This window comes from Molossus molossus, unplaced genomic scaffold (assembly GCF_014108415.1).
Source record: "Molossus molossus isolate mMolMol1 unplaced genomic scaffold, mMolMol1.p scaffold_m16_p_10, whole genome shotgun sequence".
NCBI classification, from domain to species: Eukaryota; Metazoa; Chordata; class Mammalia; order Chiroptera; family Molossidae; genus Molossus; species Molossus molossus.
This window is the reverse complement of record NW_023425345.1, coordinates 92,322,038-92,345,474: the sequence shown is the minus strand read 5'-3', so window position 1 is coordinate 92,345,474 and position 23,437 is coordinate 92,322,038. Positions and strand designations below refer to the sequence as shown.

The window sequence follows — 23,437 nt, the reverse complement described above, 5'->3', positions numbered from 1 at the left end:
CGTGAGGCCACGGGACTGAGTTAAATCTGTGAGCCGGAAGGACCTCCACCTGTTCTTGTTTGTCACTTAGGACAGGTCTGGGGTAAATAATGCTTATTTTCCCCTTAAAACATAGAATTTCTAGCCCAGTTGGTGTGGCTCAGTTGTTGGGCATCGACCCATGCACCAAGAGGTCGCCGGTTCGATTCCCAATCAGGGCACATGCCCAGGTTGTGGGCCTGATCCCCAGTGGGGGGCATGCAGGAGGCAGCCATTTGATGTTCTCTCTCATCGTTGTTTCTGTCTCTCTCCCTCTCCATTTCTCTATCTCTAAAATCAATAAAGAAAAAAATAATAAGCCCTGGCCGGTTTTGATCAGTGGTTAGAGCGTCAGCCCGCAGACCAATGACTCACGGGTTCGATTCCAGTCAAGGGCACGAACCTCGTTGTGGTTTGGTTCCTGGCCCCGGTTGGGGTCGTGCAGGAGGCAACCAGTTGATGTGGCTCTCTCACTTCGACGTTTCTCTCTCTCCTGCCCTTCCACTCTATTTGAAGATTAAATAGAAAAATATCTTCCGGTGAGGATTAAAAAAAAAAGCGAAAGAAAAAATAATAAAATAAAAACACATAGAATTTCTGATCAGAACTTTTGAGTTGATATGATCCAATCTTTTAGCCCCATTAAAGCTACATACACGGACTAATGTTAGCTGTTCCCATCTGCATATGTGGTCTTCTTATTTTGTATAAAGACACTATTTCCATTGGGCATTTTGAAATATAGATGTTGTCTCATCAGTTTTTTTGTTGTTGTTTTCCTTTGTTGATTTTAGAGCGAGAGGAAGGGAGAGGGAGAGAAGATAGAAACATCGATGAGAGAACATCGATTGGCTGCCTCCTGCATGGCCCCACTGGGGATTTGGCCCACAACCTGGGCATGTGCCCTGACTAAGAATCGAACTGTCTACTTCTCGGTGCATGGGTTGATGCTCAGCCACTGAGCCACACTGGCTGGGCGTCTTGTCAGTTTTTAAATATCTTTGGGATTGGGGAGCTCACAATGGGAACTAGGCTTATTATTAGTCCTATTGGCCCTGGCTGGGTGGCTCCGTTGGTTGGAGTGTCGTTCCATACACCAAAAGGTTGTGGGTTTGATTCCTGGGCAGGGCACGTACCTAGATTTCGGGTTTAATCCTTGGTCAGGGCGAGTATGGGAGGCAACCGATCAATGTTTCTGTCTGACATTGATGTTTTTCTCTCTCTCTTTCTTCCTCACTCTCTCAAATCAATAAACGTATCCTTGGGTGAGGATAAAAAGAAATGATCAGTACTGTTGTTACTAGCAGTGTCAGCGTGCTCATTCGTTCAGCGCCTATGCAGGGTGAACCCTTTCTTCAGGTTGGACCCACAAAGAGCAGGCAGCCAGTGTTTACGTTCTGACCTGTGAAGGGAGTCTTGTGGGCCCCCACGGTGCAGGGGAGACCCACAGGGCAGGATTGAGACAGGTGTGCTCACAGGAGACTGTCTGCGCCTCCCAGCCGTCCCTGTGACCAAGGACGACCCCCTGCTCATTCACGGGGATCCAACAGATAATTCTGCACCACCTGCCCTGAGCAGGTGCTGCCCAGCCGCTGGCGGTGCGGGATGAGCAGGGACTAAAGTTTCCTGGTCTCAACTGGTGGCCGCCAGGGGGAGGGGGCGGTGGAAAAGGTGAAGGGGAGTAAGAAGTACAAACTTCCAATTATAAAATAGACCACAGGGATGTCGTGTACAGCACGGAGAATATAGTCGATAACACTGTGATAACGTTGCGTCATGGTGGATGATTACGAGATGTAGTGTGGAGATCACATCGTGAAGTGTGTAAATGTCAAATCACTGTTTTGTACATCTGATATTGATATACTGTTCTATGCCAACTATACTTCAATAAAAATAGTTTTTTAGTCCAATAAATAAATAAATAATACATACATAAAAGGTCCCTGTTCCAAAGGTGTTTCCGTGGTTAGTAAATGGGAAGATACGGTCTAGTAGGTGGTCTCCGTCTCTTTAAGTGCCAGTCAGGTAGTCAGGGCAAGTTTTGTGCCTCTTTGATGGATGAGGAAACTGATCCGAGAAACCACATGACTTGTCAGAGTCACAGAGCAAAGTAATAGCTGTCCGGCCGGTGTGGCTCAGTGGTTGAGTGTCGACCCATGCACTAAGAGGTCGCCGGTTTGATTCCCGGTCAGGGCGCATGCCAGGTTGTGGGCCCAGTCCCCAGTGGGGGGCATGCAGGAGGCGGCCAGTTGATGTTCTCTCTCATCGATGTTTCTACCTCTCTCTCCCTCTCCCTTCCTCTGTCTCTAAAATCAATAAAGGGGGGGGGGAAAGTTAACTCTTTAAAGACAACAAAACAAAGGAATAGCTTTGCAAGGACGTAAGCCTGTTCTCCTGGGGCCCAGTCCAGGGCTCTGGCCACTGGTAGTGGGACGGCTCCCCTGACCCCACGCCCTCCCTGCTCACCTCGCCACTGCTGAGGTCGTCCCTCCCACTGTCTCCCCCAGGATCAGGCAGCTAAGGACAAGGCCCTGCAGAGCATGGCTGCCATGTCGTCCGCCCAGATCATCTCCGCCACAGCCTTCCACAGTAAAGTGGGCCTCGCCCGGGGCCCTGGCTGCCCAGCAGTCTCCGGGGTAAGTGGGGCTGCCTGGAGCCAGAGGCCACGCCAGCCCTCTCCTTCTCGCTCCTCCCCTTCTGCAGAGCCAGCGCCCTGGCCAGGCAAACTGCTCTCGCCGGAGTCCTCTCAGGCCAGGAGAGCCAGGGGGAAGGAGGGACCAAGGACCGAGGGGCCATGCTGGGCGACAGCTCAGCTGGTGTTGCAACCACCTTCCGGAGGCCTTGGCAGGGACTCGGCAGACCTCTCACAAGAGACAAAGCCGCCCCGTTAGCTGACCACCCAAGAAGCTCTACAGAGTTGGTCCAAGGGACAGAGGGGAGCTGAAGTCCTGGAGACGGGGCTGGAGCTGAGGCCCTGTGCCCTGACCCTGAGGCGCCCCTGCGCCTCGTCCCGCTCCCGCAGGTACTCGGCTCTGCTCTCCTCCCAGCTGGAGGGCTGATGTCCAGGAACAAGCTCCTCTTCGAACTGTAAATGTTTCGGCCTACGCCCTGGTCTCAGCCAGGACCAGGTCGGTCACACTTTCAGAATGGTCCAGAAAGGCTCCTCCTTTCCAGGCTGTGTCCCCACAGGGTTTTCTGGGCTGTAAGGACTCAAAGGGTCTTCAGGAGCCGCCCCAGAGGCAGCGGCAGGCCCCGTCCCGGGCTCAGTGCAGCTCTTGTCCAGCATTTTCTCAGAGGGTGTCCGGAGAGCGCCCGTGACAGGGTGACGAAATAGATAGGACGCAGGGCGGTCCTGAGCATAAGCGTGGGGCACTGAAGTCTAGCCAGGTTTCCTGACTCGGACTGCCGGAGCCCGCGTGCCGCCGTGCGCTGTGGCGCGCTCTCGCGTGGAGCGCCGTGTCGCCAGAGCGTGTCCAGAGGCTAGAGTTCCTTGAGACACACTTTGGGACGCTGCTGTGGCCACGCTCTAGACAGTAGCACTGGCTCTCGCCCTGCCACCCGCGGGTCCAGGCTCCCGCCGCACCGTCCAGCGGAGGCCACCGCCTCCCCACACCAGGGCCCTCGTGCACGTGGGCCACGCTGACTCTGCGCTTTTTGCCTCCTCAGTTTTGGCAAGGGGCTCTGCCGGGCCAAGCCGGAACATCCCACGAGTGAGTATGGCCTGCTGCCCGTTGCTCCCTGGACTGGACTTGAGGGCACAAAGTCATGAAGTGGAACCTGGGCCCCAGGGTGGGACAGGGCTGCAGTCTGGGGTGTACCTGTTGTTACAGCCTTGAACTTGGGGATCAGGCTTTCCTGCTCAGGCAGCCGCTCAGGCTTCATGGTGGACACCCTGGGGTGGCATTTGCCAAAACTCCAGTCCGTGGTGTAGCAGAGCCAGAGGTTGGGATCCCAAGGGAAGGAGGCTAGGAACCAGGCTCTGGCTGGCCCGGGAGGGAGGGACAAGGGAGAGGCAGACTTTAATAGATGTGCTGCTTCTGTGGATCAATCACGAACGTGAGGGGGCTGGCAGGAGAGGAAGTGGGAGACCAAAGCCCACCAAGGCCACTGATGACCAGACCCCCGGCCTGCCACACAGAGAGCCAGGGGCACTGCCCGAGGCCCTGGCTGCAGCCTGCCCGAGGCTTACACCTCTCTCCTGTCTCCTGCAGTGTGAAACCTTTCTCTCAACAAACCTACACTGTCCAGCCTTCGCTGCCTCTGCCAGGTGGGTCTGCAGTGCACAGCTCCCTTGCCCATTGTACCCCTCCAGCTCCTGCCCCCAGGTCCCAGGTGGACACCTGCCCTCTTAGATGCCACCCTGGCATGGGCTGAGACCATGCACCTCAGTGTCCTGTCTCCACCCCATTCCCTGCCCAAGCACACCCACCTCTTCTGTGTGCAGCCCCTTCCTGCCCCTCAGGCAGCCTGTCTCTCCCAGCCTGGGCTTGGGCTCCCAGGGCGCACAGTCACCCCGTGTGCCCTGCACACCTTGGCTCCTGAGATGGCCTCCCTCTTGGTGGCCCTGTACTCCTCTCCTTCAGACTTTCCAGCCCGGAAAGGGAACCGTCCTGGGAAGGGCCCGGAGCGTGGGTGGGGCAGGCGCAGGGGCAGCAGCTGGGCAGGTGCAGGAGCTCGTCCCCGTGCATGGCTCAGGGGACCAGCTCTGTCCTTGCCTCTTTCTGACGAGGGTCCCTCACCATTGTCCACTCTGCAGGGCAGGACTGGATCCTTGCCCTTCAGCACCTTTTCTTCCTTGGGGAGTAACACTGCCCACCTTCCGGCCTGGCCCTCCCTGCCTGACAGCAGCCCTGCGCCGTCCACGCCCCTGGCCGTGCCTCCCTGGCCTCGCTGCCCTAGCTCAGGCCCTCCTAGCTCTTACCGAGATCACTGTGGCCGCCGCTTAGCCAGCTCCGGTCTGCAGTCTCTTCTCTTCACCCCGTAATTCTGGTCGTCTTTTTAAAGCCCCCATCTCACCATGTTGCTTCTAGGTGGGAAATCCTGTCATGGCTCTTTGGTGCCCTCAGGACACAGTCTCAACTCTGGTAGGACTTGGGGGCTCTTCTGTGAACCTCACCTTTCTCTCCTTTGGGCAGTGGCTCAGGCTCCCCTCCCTCGGGGTTCTCCGCCCTGCCCCACCCAGTCAGGTGCCCTGCTGTTGGCCCCTGAGCACTCCTGCACCCTCACCTCGCACCTGACTTGTCATCTTGTGGCTGATGGAACGTGTCCTCGTGCCCTGTCCTGCGCCCAGCGGTTCCTCAGGGAGCGTGCTGAGCCAATGAGTGAATGACTCGGCCGATGCACCTGTCCAGTGCAGTCCCCCACCCACCCCTCTGACTACCGTTTCTTCTCCATCTCCCTCCTCCATCCCTCAGACCCTAGCCTGGGAGGGACACTGGTGTCATCCGGAGGTCCCCCCACTGCTGTCATCCCATCAGTCACCAGGGCCTGTGCTCACTTCACATCCGACTGTCCCTCTCTTCACGCCCCTGCATGGCTCAGTTCAGATCCGCAGGGACCGAGCGTCAGGTCTGCCCCACCCCGTCCTTCCTCCAGACGGGAGGAGGATCTTACAGAAATGCAGACCTGAGCATTTCACTGCCCTGCTCCAACTCCTCGTTCCTCCCCGGGACTCTCGGGCTGAATCGCACACTTCTCAGCGTAGCCCATGTCCTCACCTGTTTCCCGCCACTGGCCAGGCCGCCCTTCTCTTCGTCCTGCTGCACACTTGTGCTTCCAAGCTCACGGGGCATCTCACAGCCCCAGGCCTTTGCTCTGCTGCGTCCTCTGCTCCGAACTCTCCCCGGCTCACCTACTGCCATCTGCTTCTACTTCATGACTTCCAAACATCACCTCCTTCGGAAAATCCTTTCCTGACCACCCCGATTGGACCAGCAGCTCCTCTTTGGTGCTGAGCACGTACCTTGTCCATTTGTATCCCACGGGTGACTTCGTTAGCAGACCTGTGTCAGAGTGCGCTCGGGGCCGGGCACTGCGCTCGGTGCTAGAGAGACGGAGTGGCCCACCAGGGAACTCTTCTCGCAGGGCCTACATCACTGTGATTGAGGTTGTCTGGTCAGCTCCCCAGGACCAGAGGCCTTTCCAGGGCGGGAACCCTTTCTCTAGAAGCCCTTTCGGGCCCGCGGTCTCCCTGGAGTGTAGTTCTGTGCGGACGGGGGACTGAGTTGTAGCAGGCCAAGGCTCCCCGGGCTGCTCCTGGACTCGCTGGCAGTGCTCTGTACTCCCCTCCACCGCCCGTCAGCCCCTTTTGGGGAGACGGGAGGTTCCCTCGCCAGCACAGGGTCTCCGGTGGGCCTGGGGTCCCCACAGAGGGCGTGGGCAGGGAGGGTGTGTGGATAGGCTCCCATGTGCCGCCCCCACTGCTCGCAGGGTTTGAGTCTCCTGCGGGACCCGCCCCGTCGCCCTCAGCGCCCCCGGCGCCCCCGTGGCAGGGCCGCAGCGTGGCCAGCTCCAAGCTCTGGATGCTGGAGTTCTCCGCCTTCCTGGAGCAGCAGCAGGACCCTGATACGGTAGGTCCTGGCCATCTGCCGCCCTTTCTTCCCGGAGGTCCCTTGCCTTCCGCAGCCCGTGTTCACCTGCTGCTGTCTCTCGCCCAGCCCCCGCCCCACTCCACGTGGGCTCCCTTCGGGTTCCTCATTTCTTTCCTTCCCTTGAACCTCTCTCTCCTTTTCCGTTGCTTCCTCAAGTCGTCGCCCTCTTCCTCCCTCTCTTCCTGTAGCTATTGCTCCAATCCCAAATCCCTCCCGCCTTTTTCTGCCCCGTCCCTGTCCTCTCAGGTCCCTTCCTGCTCCCTCCCTGACCTCTGTCCTTCCCTCCATGTTCCCTTTCCTCCCAACCAGTCCTCACAGTCCAAAGCTGCTCGTCCCAGCCCCACCCCAGGCTGTCCCATCCTTTCCCTGGGGCTCCGAGGAGCCTCCGGAGTGCAGCCCACGTCCCCAGGAGGCCAGCTGGGAGCAGAGCCCTGCCCTCACCTGTCCCCGTCAGTGTCTTGTGTCCTGGGTGACGCCGTCACCTGCAAAGGTCAGAGGAGCCTTGAAGGAGGCTGGGCCGACGGACTCGGCAGCTGTCTCGCTTTGACATTTCCGAACTCGTTCAGCTGAGGAACCCGTTAGTTAATCAGACGAGCTCTTCCTTAGAAGCCCGGTGTGTGCAACAGAAGTAGGTTTCGTTTGGTCGTAGCAACAGAGGTGCCCAGCCCCATCTCCAAGGGTGGAGCCCAGTTTGGAAACATCGTATCTAGGTCAGTGGTCTTACCTCACAGGTGAAATTACAGAGGTCCAAAGATAGAAAAAGTCTGGCCTAAAGACATTTTGTACTGAGGCCGGGTTAAGAATAATACAAATACCAGCTACAATGTGTTGAGCACCCAGCGGGTGCGGGGCACTGCCCCAGGTGCTTTATACCACTCACTTCGCTTTACATTCAGTCCTGTGCTTGTCTCCATTTTACCAGTGGGGAAACCGAGGTCCAGAGAGGTGAACTCACTTGCTCCAGGCCCCGTGGCTGGGATCTGCGCTCTGGTCTGTTCTGTCTGCCTTGCTGCCCACACCTGTCCCTGAGCCCAGCTGTTCTCTCCACAGTACAACAAGCACCTGTTTGTACACATCGGCCAGTCAAGCCCAAGCTACAGTGACCCCTACCTCGAAGCCGTAGACATCCGCCAGATCTATGACAAGTTCCCAGAGAAAAAGGGTGGACTCAAGGAGCTGTTTGAACGGGGACCTTCCAATGCCTTTTTTCTCGTGAAGTTCTGGGTAAGCCTTCGATAGACTCTTCCGCCCCCTCCGCAGCACGTCCATGAGAGAGGAGAGAGGAAGCGGGCGCATGGTGCCCTCGCCAAGGCGGGAACCCAGGAGGGCAGGGCCAGAGAAGGGGACGAGCAAGTAGCCGTGGCGGAGACCGCAGTGGGGCCAGTGGGGCCGGAGCTGGCTAGTGCGAGGCCCTTTTCTGACCCGTGGTCATGGCAGCCACGCCTGGGCAGAAGTGCAGCCTGAGGAAGGCTGTAGTCCTGGAAGAAGACAGGACATACTGAGGGGCAGGCGAAAAGCCAACGTGGACGCCCTGAGTCACCCAGGTCTTTGAATGAAATGGCAAGTCCTGAGTTGGTTTCAGGGCCTGGAGCAGGGCAGTTGGTCTCTAAAAGCTCATTTCCAGGGACAGGCCTGGGAGAAATGGACTGTAGGGTTAGGAAAAGTCACCCCAAAAGAAACGCTCGCCTAACTTTACAGACAGCTCAGCCTGTAGACTTGGTGTCCGCTGCCCTCCTCACCTGGCCCCTGGACAGTGTTATGTGGGTAGAGTTCCCTCTTTTCCAAACATCTTCTCTAAGGCTAGGAGGCATAATTAATACCTGCTCCGGGAGCTTCCTTTCCAGGGCGCTCAGTACACAGAAGAGGTGCAGGTGTAGGAAGGCCTTCTGGTTTGTGATCGGAGCCTTTGAGTCGTTTCAGAGCATTGACAGTGACATTGGCCTGGGCGGCTCCTCCCACGTTCCTCTCCCTGCACCCTTCGCATCCAGGAGACGGCTCAGGGATTCTTCTCCTTTATGAGGCCCCAGGCTACTTTGATGATCAGAAAGCTTTACTTTCCCTGGAAATAGGCATATTCGCACGAAATGTTACATGCATTTCTAGGTGGCTTTCAGGCCCTTGGCTAGGATTCCTCGCCTAGCTCACTCACAGCCAGACCGTGGGGCCGGCTCTCTCCAGGAGGGGAAGTGCTGGAGCTGAGCCCACGGCCCCTGATCTTTCAGGGGCTTATTGTCTGCACTTGCATTGAGCTCGTTCTGTGAGCAGGGTGCCCACTGGACAGGGCCTTTCAGGGTGGGCAAGGTCCATGGGGCAGAGACAGGGAAAGGCCGTTACAGCCTCGGGAGGTGTAAGGAAGGGGCTCGGGGGGGCAGGCGCTGGGTCCAGGTGTAGGAGACGAGATGGCTCGAAAGGCGAGTTAGATCCTGGAAGGCCCTGATCATACGGAAGTTTGGGTTCTAATGTGTCCTGGGATGAAACACTGGTAAACGTTTCTTTTACTTTTATCTTATTTTTAAATCAATGAATGCTCATAGTTATTTTGTTTAATACCAGGAGGCTTATAATGAAACATATCAGATTCTTGTCTCAACCCTAATCCCAATCCCCAGAGACAGTCACTGTAAATTTTCACTGCTTATTCTGTTTTTTATCTCCTTAATTCTAAATAATATGCTTATACTGACATACTTTGATATCATGACTAAGACCTTTATTTTTTGAAGGGGGGGTTAATCCTCACTTGCTCACTTGAGGATGTTTTTCCATTGATTTCAGATAGAGTGGAAGGGAGGGAGGGAGAGAGAGACATTGAAGTGAGAGAAACACATCGATTCGTTGCCTCCCACATGACCCCAACCAGGCCAGGATCGAACCTAAGACCCTTGGTCCGAAGGCTAATGCTTTAACCGCTGAGCCAAACCAGCCTGGGTGTCCCAGTATATTTTTTAAATTTTACTTACTGATTTTAGAGAGAGAGAGAGAATCAACGATTTGTTGTTCCACTTATTTATGTATTCATTGGTTGATTCTTGTATGTGCCCTGACTGGGGATCGAACCCACAACCTTGGTGTACTGGGACTATGCTCTGACCAACTGAAACTACCCTGCCAGAGCGTCATCATCCCAATATTATCATGTCTAATAAGTTACACAATTTAGTCAAAGCCAAAAAGTATATTGTGATTAATTTTATTTCTATAAAATAAAATTTTATTTGTCTTTTTCCTACAAATAAATGGCTTTCTCATTTACATATTTTTAAATAAATGTATTATTAAAATTTTACAGATTGCTTCATTATGACCACCATATAAAATTGTTGCCCTGGCTGGTTTGGCTCAGTGGTAGAGCATCGGCCCTCAGACCAATGAGTCATGGATTCTATTCCGGTCAAGGGCACGTACCTTGGTTGCTGTTCGTCTTTGGCCTTGGTTGGGGTCAACCAGTTGATGTGACTCTCTCACATTGACGTTTCTCTCTCTCTCCCCCTCTCCCACTTTATCTGAAGATAAATAGAAAACAAATATCCTTGGTTGAGGATTAAAAAAAAAAATGTTAAAAATTTCGCCCCAATGTTCAAACCTATCAGATAATTTATCAGTTCCTCCTCTCTCCTAGAAACCTTTCTCCTGGATGCCTGTGTTGGGCTCCGGTTTAACTGGTTAATCTCGAGGGCTGTTGTGGTCCTGAGACTGTTCTTACTGAAGCTCTCCTGTGTTGAATCTGCAGTGTCCTGGATCTCACATGTCTGCCTCATTTGCTGGGACACAGGCTCCAGAACCTTCCTAAGGAAAGATAACATGATGCATGAATGCTCAAGTCTTTGCTTAAAATGTCGGTCTTTGTACTTGATCAATAAATTGACTGGATATAGAATCTAGATCATAAATCACTTGCAGCAGAAATGATTTTCAAGAATCATTTTTAATGCATTGCTCCATTGTTTCTAACAGGCGTAGTGTGATAGTGTCTAATTTTCTGCCCTTGGTTGTGTAGCTTATTTGAGGGGTTTGTATGGTTGGTGGGTTTTTTTTGTTTTTGTCTCTAGAAGTTTTGCATTTCTTCTATATCTCCCTTATGTTCTTAAATTTCAGATTGATGAGCTTTGGGATATGTGTTATACTTTCTATTTTTCAGCCAGGCACTTGGTAGGCGCTGTTAATCATGAGGTTAGAGTCTCTTAATTTGGGGAAATTTACTTGTGTTATTTCTTTGGTAATTTCTTTCCCTCTTTTTTTTTTTCTTCTTTCCCAGGAACCCCTCTTAGTCTGATGTTGGCTCTCCTGGACTTATCCTCTGTGGTTTTTATTATTTCTTTATTTTCAAACTCATTTTCTTGGCGATTTCCTTAACTTTTTCTTCTCATTCTTCTGAATTAGTTAAGAGCATATCTGAGTGCTTATTACACAAAACCCAAAGTAACAGTGGCGTCAATAAGTGGTTTGTTTTTCTTTTATGTAAGTAAGTCTGGAGGTAGACCGTCCAGGGCTGGTCCAGCACTTCCTGAAATCGCCAGGGGCTGACTCCACTCTGAGGCTCTGCGCCCTCAGCGCATGACTTCTGTCCTCAAGGTCATGGCTGCTGGAGTCAGCGTCACACCCATACTCCAGGCATCAGGAAGGAAGAAGCCAACTTAGTTCCTTTCAGGGAGCCCTCCCGGAAGTCCCGCAGGACACTCAGTTAGTTGTACGTTGCACTCAGCTGAAGAGCTAGGGAAATGTACTCGTAGTTGAGTAAATTTCCCAATAAAATCGGGGTTTAGTTGACAGTGTTTTTCTTTCTTAGTGTCCGTGGTGTATCGCACACTTCATGGTGAATTACATGTATAGAATATGGTGCATTCTCTGCTATGCCTTCTGCCCAGTGTTGAATTTTGATCATAAACTTGAATTTTTAAAGAGCTCTTTTTTGTTCTGTCATTGCATCCTGGTCTTGTTGGATGGGTACAATTTTTCTGTTCTATTTCTGGGAATATGAAGTGAAAATTATTGTTTAAGCCCTGGCCGGTTTGGCTCAGCGGTTAGAGCGTTGGCCTGTGGTCCAGAGAGACCTGGGTTTGGTTCCCGCTAAGGGCACGTACCTCGGTTGCAATTTGTCCCCAGCCCTGGTTGGGTTGTGTGGGTGGCAACCACTCGATATGTCCCTCTCACATCGATGCTTCTTTCTCTCTCTCTTCCTCCCTCCCACTCTATCTGAACAAAAAAATGGAAAAATGTCCTTGGATGAAGATAAAAAAAAAATTTATTTTTTAAGTTTTCTTTTCCCTTTTTTGGTCTGTTTCCCTTTAATCCTTTTTTTCTTCTGTTTTGGTCTCTGTCTTTCAAGTTGAAGGGTTTTCTCAAATATCCATAACCCTTGGCCATATTTTGGCCCATATTTTTAAAAAAACAGCTTCATTGTCATATAATTCTCTTACCATACTATTCACCCACTTGACGTGTACAATTCAGTGTTTTTAGTATAGTCACAGAGCTGTGCAGCCAGTGACTTTTAGAACATGTTCATCACCTCAGAGGCACCCTTGAGCTATCATCCCCCACTCCTACCCCCCAGCCTTAGGAACCACTAATCTACTTTCCATCTCTATAGCTTTGCGTTTTGGGACATTTCATATAAGTGGAATCATACAGTATGTGTTGTTTTGCTTCTGGCTTCTTTCACTCAGCATAAGCGAAGGTTCAGCCATATTGTGGCAGGTATTAATACTGCATTCCTTTTAAGGCTGAATAATATTCCATTTGTAAGGGTGTACCACATTTTGTTTTGTTTACCTGTTCATCAGTCGAGGGCCATTTGGTTGTTTCCACCTTTTGGTTATTATGAATAATGTTGCTATGAACATTTTTTTTTTTTAGAGAATAGTTTATTGATTTTCTAGGGAGAGGGAGAGAGAGAAACATCGACGTGAGAGAGACACATCGATGGGCTGCCTCCTGCACACTCTGAAACCCAAGCATGTGCCCTTGACCAGGAATCATACCTCCTGGTGCGCGGGACGGCACCCAGCCAACTGAGCCACACTGGCCAGGGCATTTCTGTACAAGTTTTCATGTGGCATAATGTTTCTTCCTTTCTCTTAGGTACATACTTAGTTGTGGAATTGCTGGGTCACATAGTAACTATGTTTCCTTATTGAAGAACCGCCAGACCGTCTTCCAAAGCGGCCACCCCATTTTACATTCCCACCGTGTGAGCGTGAGTGTCCCAACTTGTCCACATCCTCCCCAACGCTTGACATTCTCTGTGATTATTGCATACACGTCTTTGGAGAAATGTCTGTTTGGCTCCTTTGCCCATTTCTCTTTCTTTTTTATCCTCACCCAAGGACATTTTTGCATTTATCTTCAGATAGAGCAGGAGGGAGAGAGGGAGGAAGAGAGAGAGAGAAACATCGATGTGAGAGAGACACAGCGAGTGGCTGCCTCCCACACGACCCCAACCAGGGCCAAGGACAAACTGCAACTGAGGTACGTGCCCTTAGCGGGAACCGAACCCCAGACTCTGGTCCGCAGGCCAACACTCTAACCGCTGAGCCAAACAGGCCAGGGCCTTCTTTTTCATTTTTGTTTTTAATCCTTACTGAGGATATTTTTCCATTGATTTTTTTCTCCCCCAGATAGAGTGGGAGGAAGAGAGGGAGAGAGAGAGAGAAACAAACCTGCCACCGAGGTATATGCCCTTGACCAGGACTTGAACCCGAGACTGTAACTTCTGAGCCAAACCGGCCAGCGCTCTTTTGCCCATTTTTCAGCTGGGTTATTTGTCTTTTCATTGACGTATGAGTTCTTTGTGGGTTAGAGATAGAAGTCCCTTAGCAGATACAGGATTTACAGATACCATCTCCCATTCCGTCAGTGTCCTTGGGAGCACAACACGTTTTCATTTTGGTGAAGTCCAGCCCATTCTTGTTGGTACCGTTTGGCCATGATGATCGGGAGCTCGGTGCACAAGGGGAGTCCTCACCTGGTTGGTTTCACTGCGAGGGACTCGGGGTAGGGAGCCAGCTGTTCTGGGAAAACCAGGAAATGTCGGTGTGTTGACTGGACTTTTTTTTTTTGAGATGGTTCAGTTTCTCCAGAGAAGATTCCTTTGATTCTGCTCCCACCTTCCACCCTGGGAAGGGGTATACTTGATCAGTAGAATTCTAGGGGCACAGGGGAGAGGGCTGGAGGACCCCACCTTCCTTATGCAGGTTTCACATAAGTTTTCTGTTTTCATCCTTGTCTCTTCCCCCCCTTCTAAGCCCTGTTTAATATCTGAGGATTATTATCCTTTTTCCTCTGCTCATGGGTGGGTGAGATCTGCTAGGGCCCACCCCGGGCCCACCCTGCGTACAGTCCTCAGTCAGCGTCTCCTGTCATATCCTGTGCCTCCGTGGCCCCCGTCCTGGTCCCTCTAGTCCCGAGCCACACGGGGCGTCTTTCAGGTACATCAATTTGCTGCTTTTCTGTCGAAAGCACTTTCAGGTTGTACTCCCCTTTGCTTCCTTTGCGCCCCAGAGTCCGTTCTCGGTCTGGTCCACCTCAGTCTCCTCGCGTTTCTTGGACTCCCTTGTCATCTTGGTCTCTGTTCTTCGTCTCTGTGGTGCAGCCCATTGTGTGAAGTTCTTTGCTGCCATTCTAGCTGGCTGTCTGGAGGGGAAGGGGGACTTGTAGGTGCATCTCCGTTCAGCGGGGCGTCGGGGAAGATGGGCTTTAACCCGAGCGCCCCGCAGTGGGTTGGAGGGCCTGGGGAAGGCTGGTGGAGGAGGGTCTGGAGAGCGCTAGGCTGCCTGGCAGTCTGTCCCGGCGTAGCGGGGAGGTCGGGGCACACTGCACTGGCTCCTGCTCTGCAGGTAATGAGGACACATTGGAGTTGTTGGCCAGGGCACGACAGGCCAGAGTTGTGCTTAGCGGGGTAAATCGGCCATTCCGACTGGAAGCAAGCAGGAGACGGCTAAAACGTGGGCCCAGTGAGCGGCAGCAGCCTCCTCAGGACCTCAGCCAGAAAGGGCTCCGACAGCCTCCGTCCCTTTGTCTCCTCCCCGCTCCCTTCCGGCCCTGAGCACGGAGCTGGACCCAGGAGGCTTTGCCACCCTGGCAGCTCCCTTTCCTGCCCCATGCTCAGGGGGGCTCCTGGCCCGTCCTTTGGGGAAGCCCGCACCCTGTCCTGAGCCTGCCTTCCCCACCCCCAAACCTGCCCAGGCTCAGCCTTGACTGGCTCCCTACCCCGCGGGTGCGGTTTCGGTCAGAAGGGGGGCCTGGCTGGCGGGGGCATGTGTGGGAACGTGACCCTGGGGAGGGCAGGGGGCCTGGCTGGCGGGGGCATGTGTGGGAACGTGACCCTGGGGAGGGCAGATGGCATCTTTGGGGCTCTTCTCACTGGCCCCCGCCTTCTTTCAGTTGGGGGTGATATTCCGCCAGCCACCATCCAGGTGAGGGCCACCCTAGGCCTCCAGTTTTACAAATTGGGGAGACTGAGGCACGGAGGACGTAGGGGCCTGGCTTTGAGGTCCCTGGCCAGGGCAGGCCTCTTCTGTGGTGGTTCTTGTTGTATACCCAGGAGGTGAGTCATGGTGGTCGGTGAAAGGTTACCTCAGGCACTATTCTCATCACGCTACCTATATGCTGTATCCTTGCCACACCCCGGCGTAGGTGGAGTTGGCAGCCGCACTCCGCCAAGGGGACACAGGCGCAGAGAGGTGCAGTGGCTTGCCAGGGTCGCCAAGTTCATAGTGGCAGAGCCAGCCAGGATTCAGACGCGGGCAGTCTGGCTCCAGGGTGTGAGCTCAGAACCATTACACTGTTCACCTCACCTGGGGTGCCCCCCAGGCAGGGTCCTGGTGTTCCCCCGCTCCTGCTAGAGAGGCTCTGGATTCCTGAAGAAGGGGCCCCAGCCCCCGAGGAACGGCGGGGCGAGGCAGCACGGAGAGAGCAGACTAAACTGTGCCGTAGCATCCATCTGGGCAGTGGGCTTCTTGGGTTTTCTTGAGCCCAGACCCCCTTCCAGAAAATGAGGAGGGTTGTCCTCACCGCCCATGCTCGGGGCCCATGTTCTCTCCTTCCTTCTGACTGTGGGGAGGTTGGGGTGGGATGGATGGGAAGAGAAGGTTGGGAAGGGGGGGGGGGCAAGGAAACATGATGAGGCAGCTTCCACGCTTGGCCTCTGCTCCGGCCGGGGCTGTGCTGTACCGACCCAGCGCGGCCGTGGTCTTCCAGCCTCATTCCGAGTGGGAGAATCCAGAGTGGATCTCAGAGTCCTGGGACAGCAGCCGCTGTGCAGGGGAGCGTGGTGGTCAGGCAGGCTGCCCCCACCCTGGAGTCGGGGAGCACAGGGCGGGCAGCTCTGGGCCCCAGCCAGCCTCAGTTCGGAGCTGTGTCCTGAGCAAACCTCAGCTTCTCTGGGCCTGTTTCTCCATCTGAAAAACGAGCAGTTTGTTTTGAGGTCTGCAGTGGTCTGTGTCTCTGAGGGCCTGTGGGGGGCCTGTGTGCACCTGCCTCCGGCTTTGGGCCTGAGCCAGGCCCTCTGAAGGCCACGGCCTTGGGCAGCGTGAGGACAGGTGAAGTCAGAGAGGGGGCATGTCGGTGGCCACCATGCCTTGGTGAGCATCTCGTCTCTCCTGTGCCAGGGACGTACAGGTCTGTGATGTGGGAAAATGCTCCTCTTTGTGAACCAAGAGGCTTGGTCAACCATGGGGTCCTCACAGGCAGGTTGGCGTCTGCACACATCTGGATCCTCATCTGGGCGCTGGCCTGGCCCCTCCCTCCCTGGTCATCAGCTGGTGTGAGACTGGCCACACAAAGTACCGAAGGCAGTGTGACAGGCCACGTCTTCCGAAGCCTTTCTTCTGCCCGGCGTTTTCCAGTCCTGGCCTCAGCCTTGTGCGGGCATGCTGGGGAGCTGGTCAGAGCACCCTTGGAGTGAGAGGAGGCCTTTGATGTCCCCAGCCCAGCCTCCCACTGAAATTACTGCTCTTATTGATGGGATGGCAGCAGTAACTCGTAGACTCATGGGCTGCCAGGACTAATCGTTCCCAGCTGAAGTGGCATCTGGGTGCAGGAGGGGGTGAATTGTGAGGCTGTGCTCTGCTGGATTCATACGGTGGGGTCTGGAGCAGGACTGAGGAGCTGAGACACACACCCCCCTCCCCCAGAACATGTGAGGCCAGCAGAGGCCCCAGAGTGTGTGTGGGGGGTGCGGTGTCTTGGTTCCTGATGGCCATGAACATGAGTCTGCAGATTGAAAATGCTGGGCAGAGCTGAGCGGGGGCCACGAAGGGAGGAGAGTACCCCAGACTGTCTGGTCATCTCAGCCTGCTGTTCCCTTTTGGGCCCTGACATTTCTCCCAGGCACATACCAGCACATGACAATGAATCTGAGCCCCTCCAGCCCCCACACCCGGGCTACGGCTGTCCTGGCTCATCTGTCAGTCACCCGATCCCCCACACCTGTTCCAGGCATGGCCTGTGAGCTGCCCACCCGCACCACAGCTATGAATAGGGTGGAGGATGGGGAACACGGGGGCATTCCGAGGGCAGGAGGGCAAGTGGTGGGGGGCACCTCTCAGGGAAATATGGGGGCAGCTCTCGTCTCAGGCTCAGAAAGTAGAGAAGCAAGCTTGTTTGGGGGAGGTGCTTAGAGTGGGGGGACCGAGGGGTGGGAAGAAGGGGGGTGGGGTTACTATTAGAAGGATGGGGCACCGAGGATGAGATGAGGCACTCGGGGCGCATCGTCTGCATCCTTGGCCGGCATCTCCTGGGACTGTGCAGCGGCACCACGGGGCAGGTTCTGGGGCGGACTTTGGATTGTCACTTGTGGGAGATCTGTTTTCCCCAGCACCCTTCTCTCCGTCCTCCCCTGAACAGCCAGCTCACGTATTCTCACTCCCCCACAAGTTGTAAGTTCCTTGAGAGCACAGACAGTGTTTTTGCCTCTTTTGGCTCCCACCGCCCTCGCCATGCTGGGCTGGGGCAGGATAAATGGGTGACTGATGGGAAGTGCCAGGTGAGTGGGAGGTGGTGGCAGAAGACCCTCCTGAGTCTTTGAAATGGGGGCAGAGCTGGGGCTCAGGGGACTCCCCCAGCAGGAGATTGTGGGTCCCTCCGTGGGGCCAAGGGACCTCTCTCTTCTCACCCGGCGCCACCTAGAGGTGAGAGGTGGAACAGCCACCTGTGACCTTTTACTGAAGGCCTATCTTGTACAGGCACTGCCCAAGCTCCAGGGAGATCTTAGTTCTTACCTCCAGGGTGCTGGGAAGGGGCAAGGCCAACTGAACAAATCTTGCCAACACGGGGCAATGAAGGGCACGTCCAGATCACTCTGGGGGTGCTGGGCAGCTGCTGCCTTTTAATAGTAGGAAGAGCCGAGGAGGGTAGGACCAGTCCTGCCAAAGCCTGGTGCACAGTGTTCATTTAGGTGGCACACGGATAAACATTTTTAAAAATAGTTACGTAATTATTTTCAGACATATTAGAGAAATGGAATGCCTGATTTCATGAATATATGGCTAAGAGTGGAGTTGAGGAATAAGAGTGAGTTGCTCTGAAGTCATTAGGGCCATAGCAGGGCATGTGGTGGGGGCTGCGTGAGGGTAGCACTCATCACGGGCAGGCCAGTGGTGGCTGGAGTCTGGGAAGCATCAATCTGTATCTTGGCCTGGCCCCGTGGATGCCCCCTTGACCCCTCTGTTCCCCCATGTTCGGTGCTGCCTTTCCCCGGCAGCCGAGCTTCCCGACGGTTCTTTCTCAGACGGGGCCCACGTTTCTGCTGTGTAACTCAGTGCAGGTGTCAGTTTCTCTTTTTCCACCGTGCAGGCCGCACAACCCAGTTTTAACCAGGCTTGAAGGTGGGGAGAGGTGGACGCTTTCCAGGCTCCTACTGTCCAGGTTCTGTTGAGCCTGCTGATTGCTTCTTGGCCCTAGAACCTGGACTGGGCCCCAGAGGTCTCGTCGACTCCGCCCCGACCGCGTGCCTGCTGCCTCACCTGTCCGTCTCGGCTTTCCCGTGTCTCTCCAGGCAGACCTCAACACCAACATGGAGGACGAAGGCAGCTCCTTCTACGGGGTGTCCAGCCAATACGAGAGTCCTGAGAACATGATAATCACCTGCTCCACCAAGGTCTGCTCGTTCGGCAAGCAGGTGGTGGAGAAAGTGGAGGTAGGAGCACCTGTGCACTCGTCAAACCAGGCCTTCCACTGTTTCAGGCCGGTCTTCACTCATGCCCTCCTCTTTCCCCAAATTTCTCTGATCTAATGAAGTTGTACCTCACGGTCTCTTAGTTCCTGATAACCCACCTCGTGTTAAACACAACCACATGCCGGGCTGGTACCAGGGAGGAGACACCCCCTTCCCAGTGTTCTCCCCCTGGCTGCACCTTAGATCACTGGAGCTTTTGAAGCACACCAACACGTGAACCCCACTTCACAGCACTCACCCCAGAATCTCTAGGGTGGAATCTGGGCAAGCTCCTCCTCCCATACTCTTCAAGTTATTTGTTTATTTATTTTTACTTAATCTTTTAAATCCTCATCCGAGGAAATTTGTCAATTTATCTTCAGATAGAGTGGGAGGGGGAGAGAGAGAGAAACATCGATGTGAGAGAGACCCATGGACTGGCTGCCTCCCACACGATCCCAACAAGGACCGGGGATGAACTGCAACCGAGGTACAAGCCCTTGACCAGAATTGAATCCGCGGCTCTTTGGTCCGCCAGCCAACGCTCTGACCGCTGAGCCAAACTAGCCAGAGCCAAGTTATTTATTTTAAATTAAATGTTTGTTTTGAAATAATTGTGTATCCACATGCAACTGTAGTCCCATGTACCCTTCACTCAGTTTCCCCAAGGGCGATATTTGGCAACCAGGCAAATTAACGTTGATGCCTCTCGCCGATCTGACTCAGATGTCATCAGTTTGTATCCTCAGTGGTGTGTGTGTAGACAAACACGTCGTTCCATGACCGCAGGGTTCTGTGCACCTTCCCCCGTTACTTTAGTTGCAGCTGGGGTTGAGTTGTCGTCTTCCCCGTCTTGCCTGTTGCCACTATGTCTTGAACTGCTTGCTCCTCCCATGCTCACCTCCGAGCATCTGGGCTCGAGAAGGGTAGCGTCCCCTCTGCTGCCACTCGAGCCCCTGTCACTGAGGGAGGAGGGGCTCTGTTCTCAAGGGCCTCCAGGCCTTCCGCCTCTTCTGCCCACTTAAGAGTCAGTGGGTGATGGAGCTTCCCCATGCAGTTGGGCCTGGGCAGTTGTGGTCAGAAGAGTCTAAGCCCTGCTGTCCCCTGGGTCCTGCAGACAGAGTATGCCCGCTATGAAAACGGCCACTACTCCTACCGCATCCACCGGTCCCCGCTCTGTGAGTACATGATCAACTTCATCCACAAGCTGAAGCACCTGCCCGAGAAGTACATGATGAACAGCGTGCTGGAGAACTTCACCATCCTGCAGGTGTGGGGGGAGGGGCTGGGGACGCCACGGGGGAGGGGCAGAGGGGCGAGCAGATGGCATGTCCTCTTCTGGGGCCTTAACCTTCATCTTTTCTCTCCCCCGCAGGTGGTCACCAACAGAGACACGCAGGAGACCTTGCTGTGCATTGCGTATGTCTTTGAGGTGTCAGCCAGCGAGCACGGGGCTCAACACCACATCTACCGGCTGGTGAAAGAATAAGAGACCTGGGGAGCAGGGAGGGGGGAGGAGACGTTGTGTGTGTCGGGACAGGGGCGGGACGTGCAGCGGCAGCCCCCCCGAAGTGCCAAGAAAGCTGACTCTTCCCGCCCAGGAACAAACGGGGCTTGCACCTCAGTGCCCAACCCCAAATAAACCCGAGATGTGTATTTTCAGAGGACCCCATCTGACTGTAGGAGTCCTGGGAGGGACTGTGGGAGAAGGGGGGCAGTTTGGGAAGCGGGCCGGAAGCAGCCTCAGAGATGCATCTTGGGCCGTCTGAAGCCGGTGCCCCAATGGACCAGCCGGGAATGTCACCAGACGCTGAAGCTCAAGATGGGATGGTCCCTTTGCCGCATCGAGCGCCTGCACTCTGCTGCTGGCCACCTCGGGAGGCTTGAGGACAGGCGCCCCGGCTCCCCGTCCTGTGCGTGCTCAGGTGTGCGCCAAGGCTACCTGTGCGGGACGCAGCTGCACCCGGCCACCTCTGCTGTCTGTCGCTGCTGCAGGGCAGCTAAGGAGGCCGGTCCAGCCCAGGGGTGGGCTTCAGGTGTGAGGTGACTGAGCTGTTAGAAGGGTTGGAAGGGGACACAGAGCTGTTTGGTTTTACTGTCTCTGGTGGTTGTGGGTTCAGCTGGCCTGTAGGGGGGATGGGCTCCAGATCAGAGGAGCCTGAGACAGGGCAGGAGGGGCAGCGCTGAAGCCAGGCTGAGGAGTTGGGGTGCTGAGGCTGGAGTCCTGCAGCATCCTTTGGGTGGCAAAGGCCAAGAAAGTTGGTCAGAGGTCTGGTGGACCAGTGGTCTCTGAGACCGGTTCTGACGTTCTGTAAGTCTTGCCTCCCTCCCAGCCATGCCTGCCAGGTGGTGACCACCTCGGAGCCAGCCCAGGCCACACTCTCCCTCTCCAAACGGCAGTTTCTGTGCTCCCTGGGGACGGATGGGAGGAGCGTGGAACCCACTCTGGGCCTAGAGGCAACCAACTGAGGGGTTCCCTGTTTATTATTGCCCCTGCGAGCTGGCAGGGGCTGTGGGTATTCCTAGCTGCCTGACTTGGGGCAAATGTCTTCACCTTCCTGAGCCTGTAAAGGGGGCAGGCAATAGCACCCACCTTAGAAGGCCTTAGCAAGGAGGAGAGAGATGTCTACCAAGTGCCTAATGCCAGATGCACTGAACAAATGTTAAGATAATTCACGTCCTCAGGGAGGCCTGGCCTGGCTTTTTGCTGCCATCTAGTGGCTCTTTGGTATCATCCCCAAAGGCAATCTCACAATCCCGGGAGCCTGGGATTCAACCCACCTACTACACCAATGAGGAGGACAGCATCCAGGAGCAGGTACAGAGCGGTGGTTAGGAGCAAGGGCTCTGGTGACAGACTGCTAGGATTGCAAACCTGGTGCTCAGCTACTGCCTAGCAGTGTGACCTCTGGGCAAGTGACTTAATTTCACCATGCCTCAGTTTCCCCATCTGTAAAATGGGTATAACAGTACCTACCTCGTATATGTAGAGAGTCTAGCATAGTGTCGAGCACGTCAATGTGTTCGATAAATATGCTTTATCATCAATAGTAGGAGCTTGCAGTCTAAGGAGTCAGACTGCAAACTGATCTGCTCCTCAGAGCAACTGGACTTTGGAGACCGGAGAGAGTAGGGCATGGACGATTCAGGGAAGGGGCCCCAATTGAGAGGGGCTGCTCCCTTAAAGGATGGACAGTGTTGAGATACACAGACAGGAAGAAGGCTGGCCAGCGTGGGGACAAGAAGCCAGCTGCCCAGTCTCCCTCTGTCCTCCACAGGCCTGCACCCCTCTCTTGATGAAAAAGCCACTTGAACAGGTGCCTGAATTACTGCTAGACCTTAGGCCAAATTTGGTAACACTATTGTCCATGGAGCCGAGGTGGGGTGTGGGGGTCCCCGGCTCGGGCTGGCATGTGCTCACATGTCTGTGTTTGTGTAAGGCTGCCCACCCCTCCCCCAGTCACGGCACAGCCCTTGCTCCCTCCCCTCCCCCTTCCCTTCTCCTGGGCTGTTTGGATAAGGGAGCTCAGACTCCTACCCTGCTGGCTGACTGTGAACCTCCAGACAAAGTCTCACGAAGGTGTGTGAGCCGTGTGTGAGCCGCCTCTCCAGGGACACATGCACAAGTTTGGAGACGGGGATGACTTTTCTGTGTTGTGGGTGGGAAGGAGTCTGCAGACATTGTTGGGGCCAAGTGTTGGCTGTGAGTTTTCCCTTTTCTTTAGGAACTGACCTCAGTAGCCTAATGGAGAGACACCTGCTTTTAGCTGTAAATTCCAAACCAGTCCACTGTGGGGAGCGGGAGGAGCGGTAGACACCTGGCCCACCCTGGCAGGGCAGATGGAGGCCTGACCTGGCCCCACCTCCTCACCTCATCCCACACTCCCTGTCTCGACCACTCACCTCCGGCCCATCCTCCCTGCTTCCGGGCGGGGGCACCACATGTCCCCTGCCTCTGCCCTCGGAGAACTCTTGCTCTTTCTTCAAGAGCCAGTGTGGAGGCACCGCTTCTGCAGAAGGGTTGGCCCCTCCCGCTCCTGTGGCGAAGGCATTCCATTCCTGACCCACACCTGGTCGGAGGGGCCAGAAAACAGGCACCTCTGTCATCTCTACAGTCCTCACCCACAGGTACTGTGCTATCCCCGCTTCAGAGGTGAGCACGGGCACAGAGGGGGCCTGACCTTGGAGTAGTCATACATTTATTCATTCGCTTAGCACATATTTATTTCACTTCTGCTTTGTGCCAGGCCCTGGGAGTGTGTCCGTGACCAAGACAGGTCCCTGGGGAGCTTACGTTTTACTGAGGAAGACAAAGTGAGCCAGGAAGCAAGATGTAAACTGTAGAACATGCTGTCGAAGGGGAGTGCGCTGACGTTGGGGGTCCCTGGGGGCCTCCCTGAGGCCTGGGAGGGTGAGGGCAGGAAGGTGACTGGTGTATTCCAGGTTCAGGAGGAGGGTGTGTCAGGAACACGTGGGGGAGGGTGGGGGCAGGCAGGGGCAGCATCCTGCCCAGCCAGCCGTCCAGCTCCCTCCTCTGCAGGCCAGCAGCCCTTCACTGGTGAGGACTTGGACTTGACTCCAAGGGGGCCCTGGAAGTGTTTTCAGTCGGGGAGGAAGTCTTTTTGATCTGGCGTTTAGAAGGCAGCCCTGGAGCTGCCTGCACTGCCGAGAA

The 23,437-nt window shown here is 54.8% G+C and overlaps 1 protein-coding gene across 4 annotated transcripts in view; it reads left to right on the top strand.

Moving 5' to 3' along the window:
- The window catches only part of TEAD4 (TEA domain transcription factor 4), a 40,988-nt gene extending 20,561 nt beyond the window's left edge, over positions 1-20,427 (top strand). The window contains exons 5-13 of one of the 4 annotated variants that reach the window (XM_036251727.1): positions 2,529-2,657; positions 3,688-3,731; positions 4,233-4,288; positions 5,052-5,105; positions 6,451-6,590; positions 7,662-7,835; positions 18,607-18,747; positions 19,883-20,035; positions 20,141-20,275. In XM_036251727.1, the coding sequence (XP_036107620.1) occupies positions 2,529-2,657; positions 3,688-3,731; positions 4,233-4,288; positions 5,052-5,105; positions 6,451-6,590; positions 7,662-7,835; positions 18,607-18,747; positions 19,883-20,035; positions 20,141-20,254 (1,005 nt within the window). In that variant the 3' untranslated portion in view covers positions 20,255-20,275. Of the gene's footprint in view, positions 1-2,528; positions 2,658-3,687; positions 3,732-4,232; positions 4,289-5,051; positions 5,106-6,450; positions 6,591-7,661; positions 7,836-18,606; positions 18,748-19,882; positions 20,036-20,140 lie in introns of all 4 variants that reach the window. The other 3 variants (XM_036251728.1, XM_036251729.1, XM_036251730.1) reach the window with 3 other exon arrangements.
- The last annotated feature ends 3,010 nt before the right edge of the window (positions 20,428-23,437 follow it).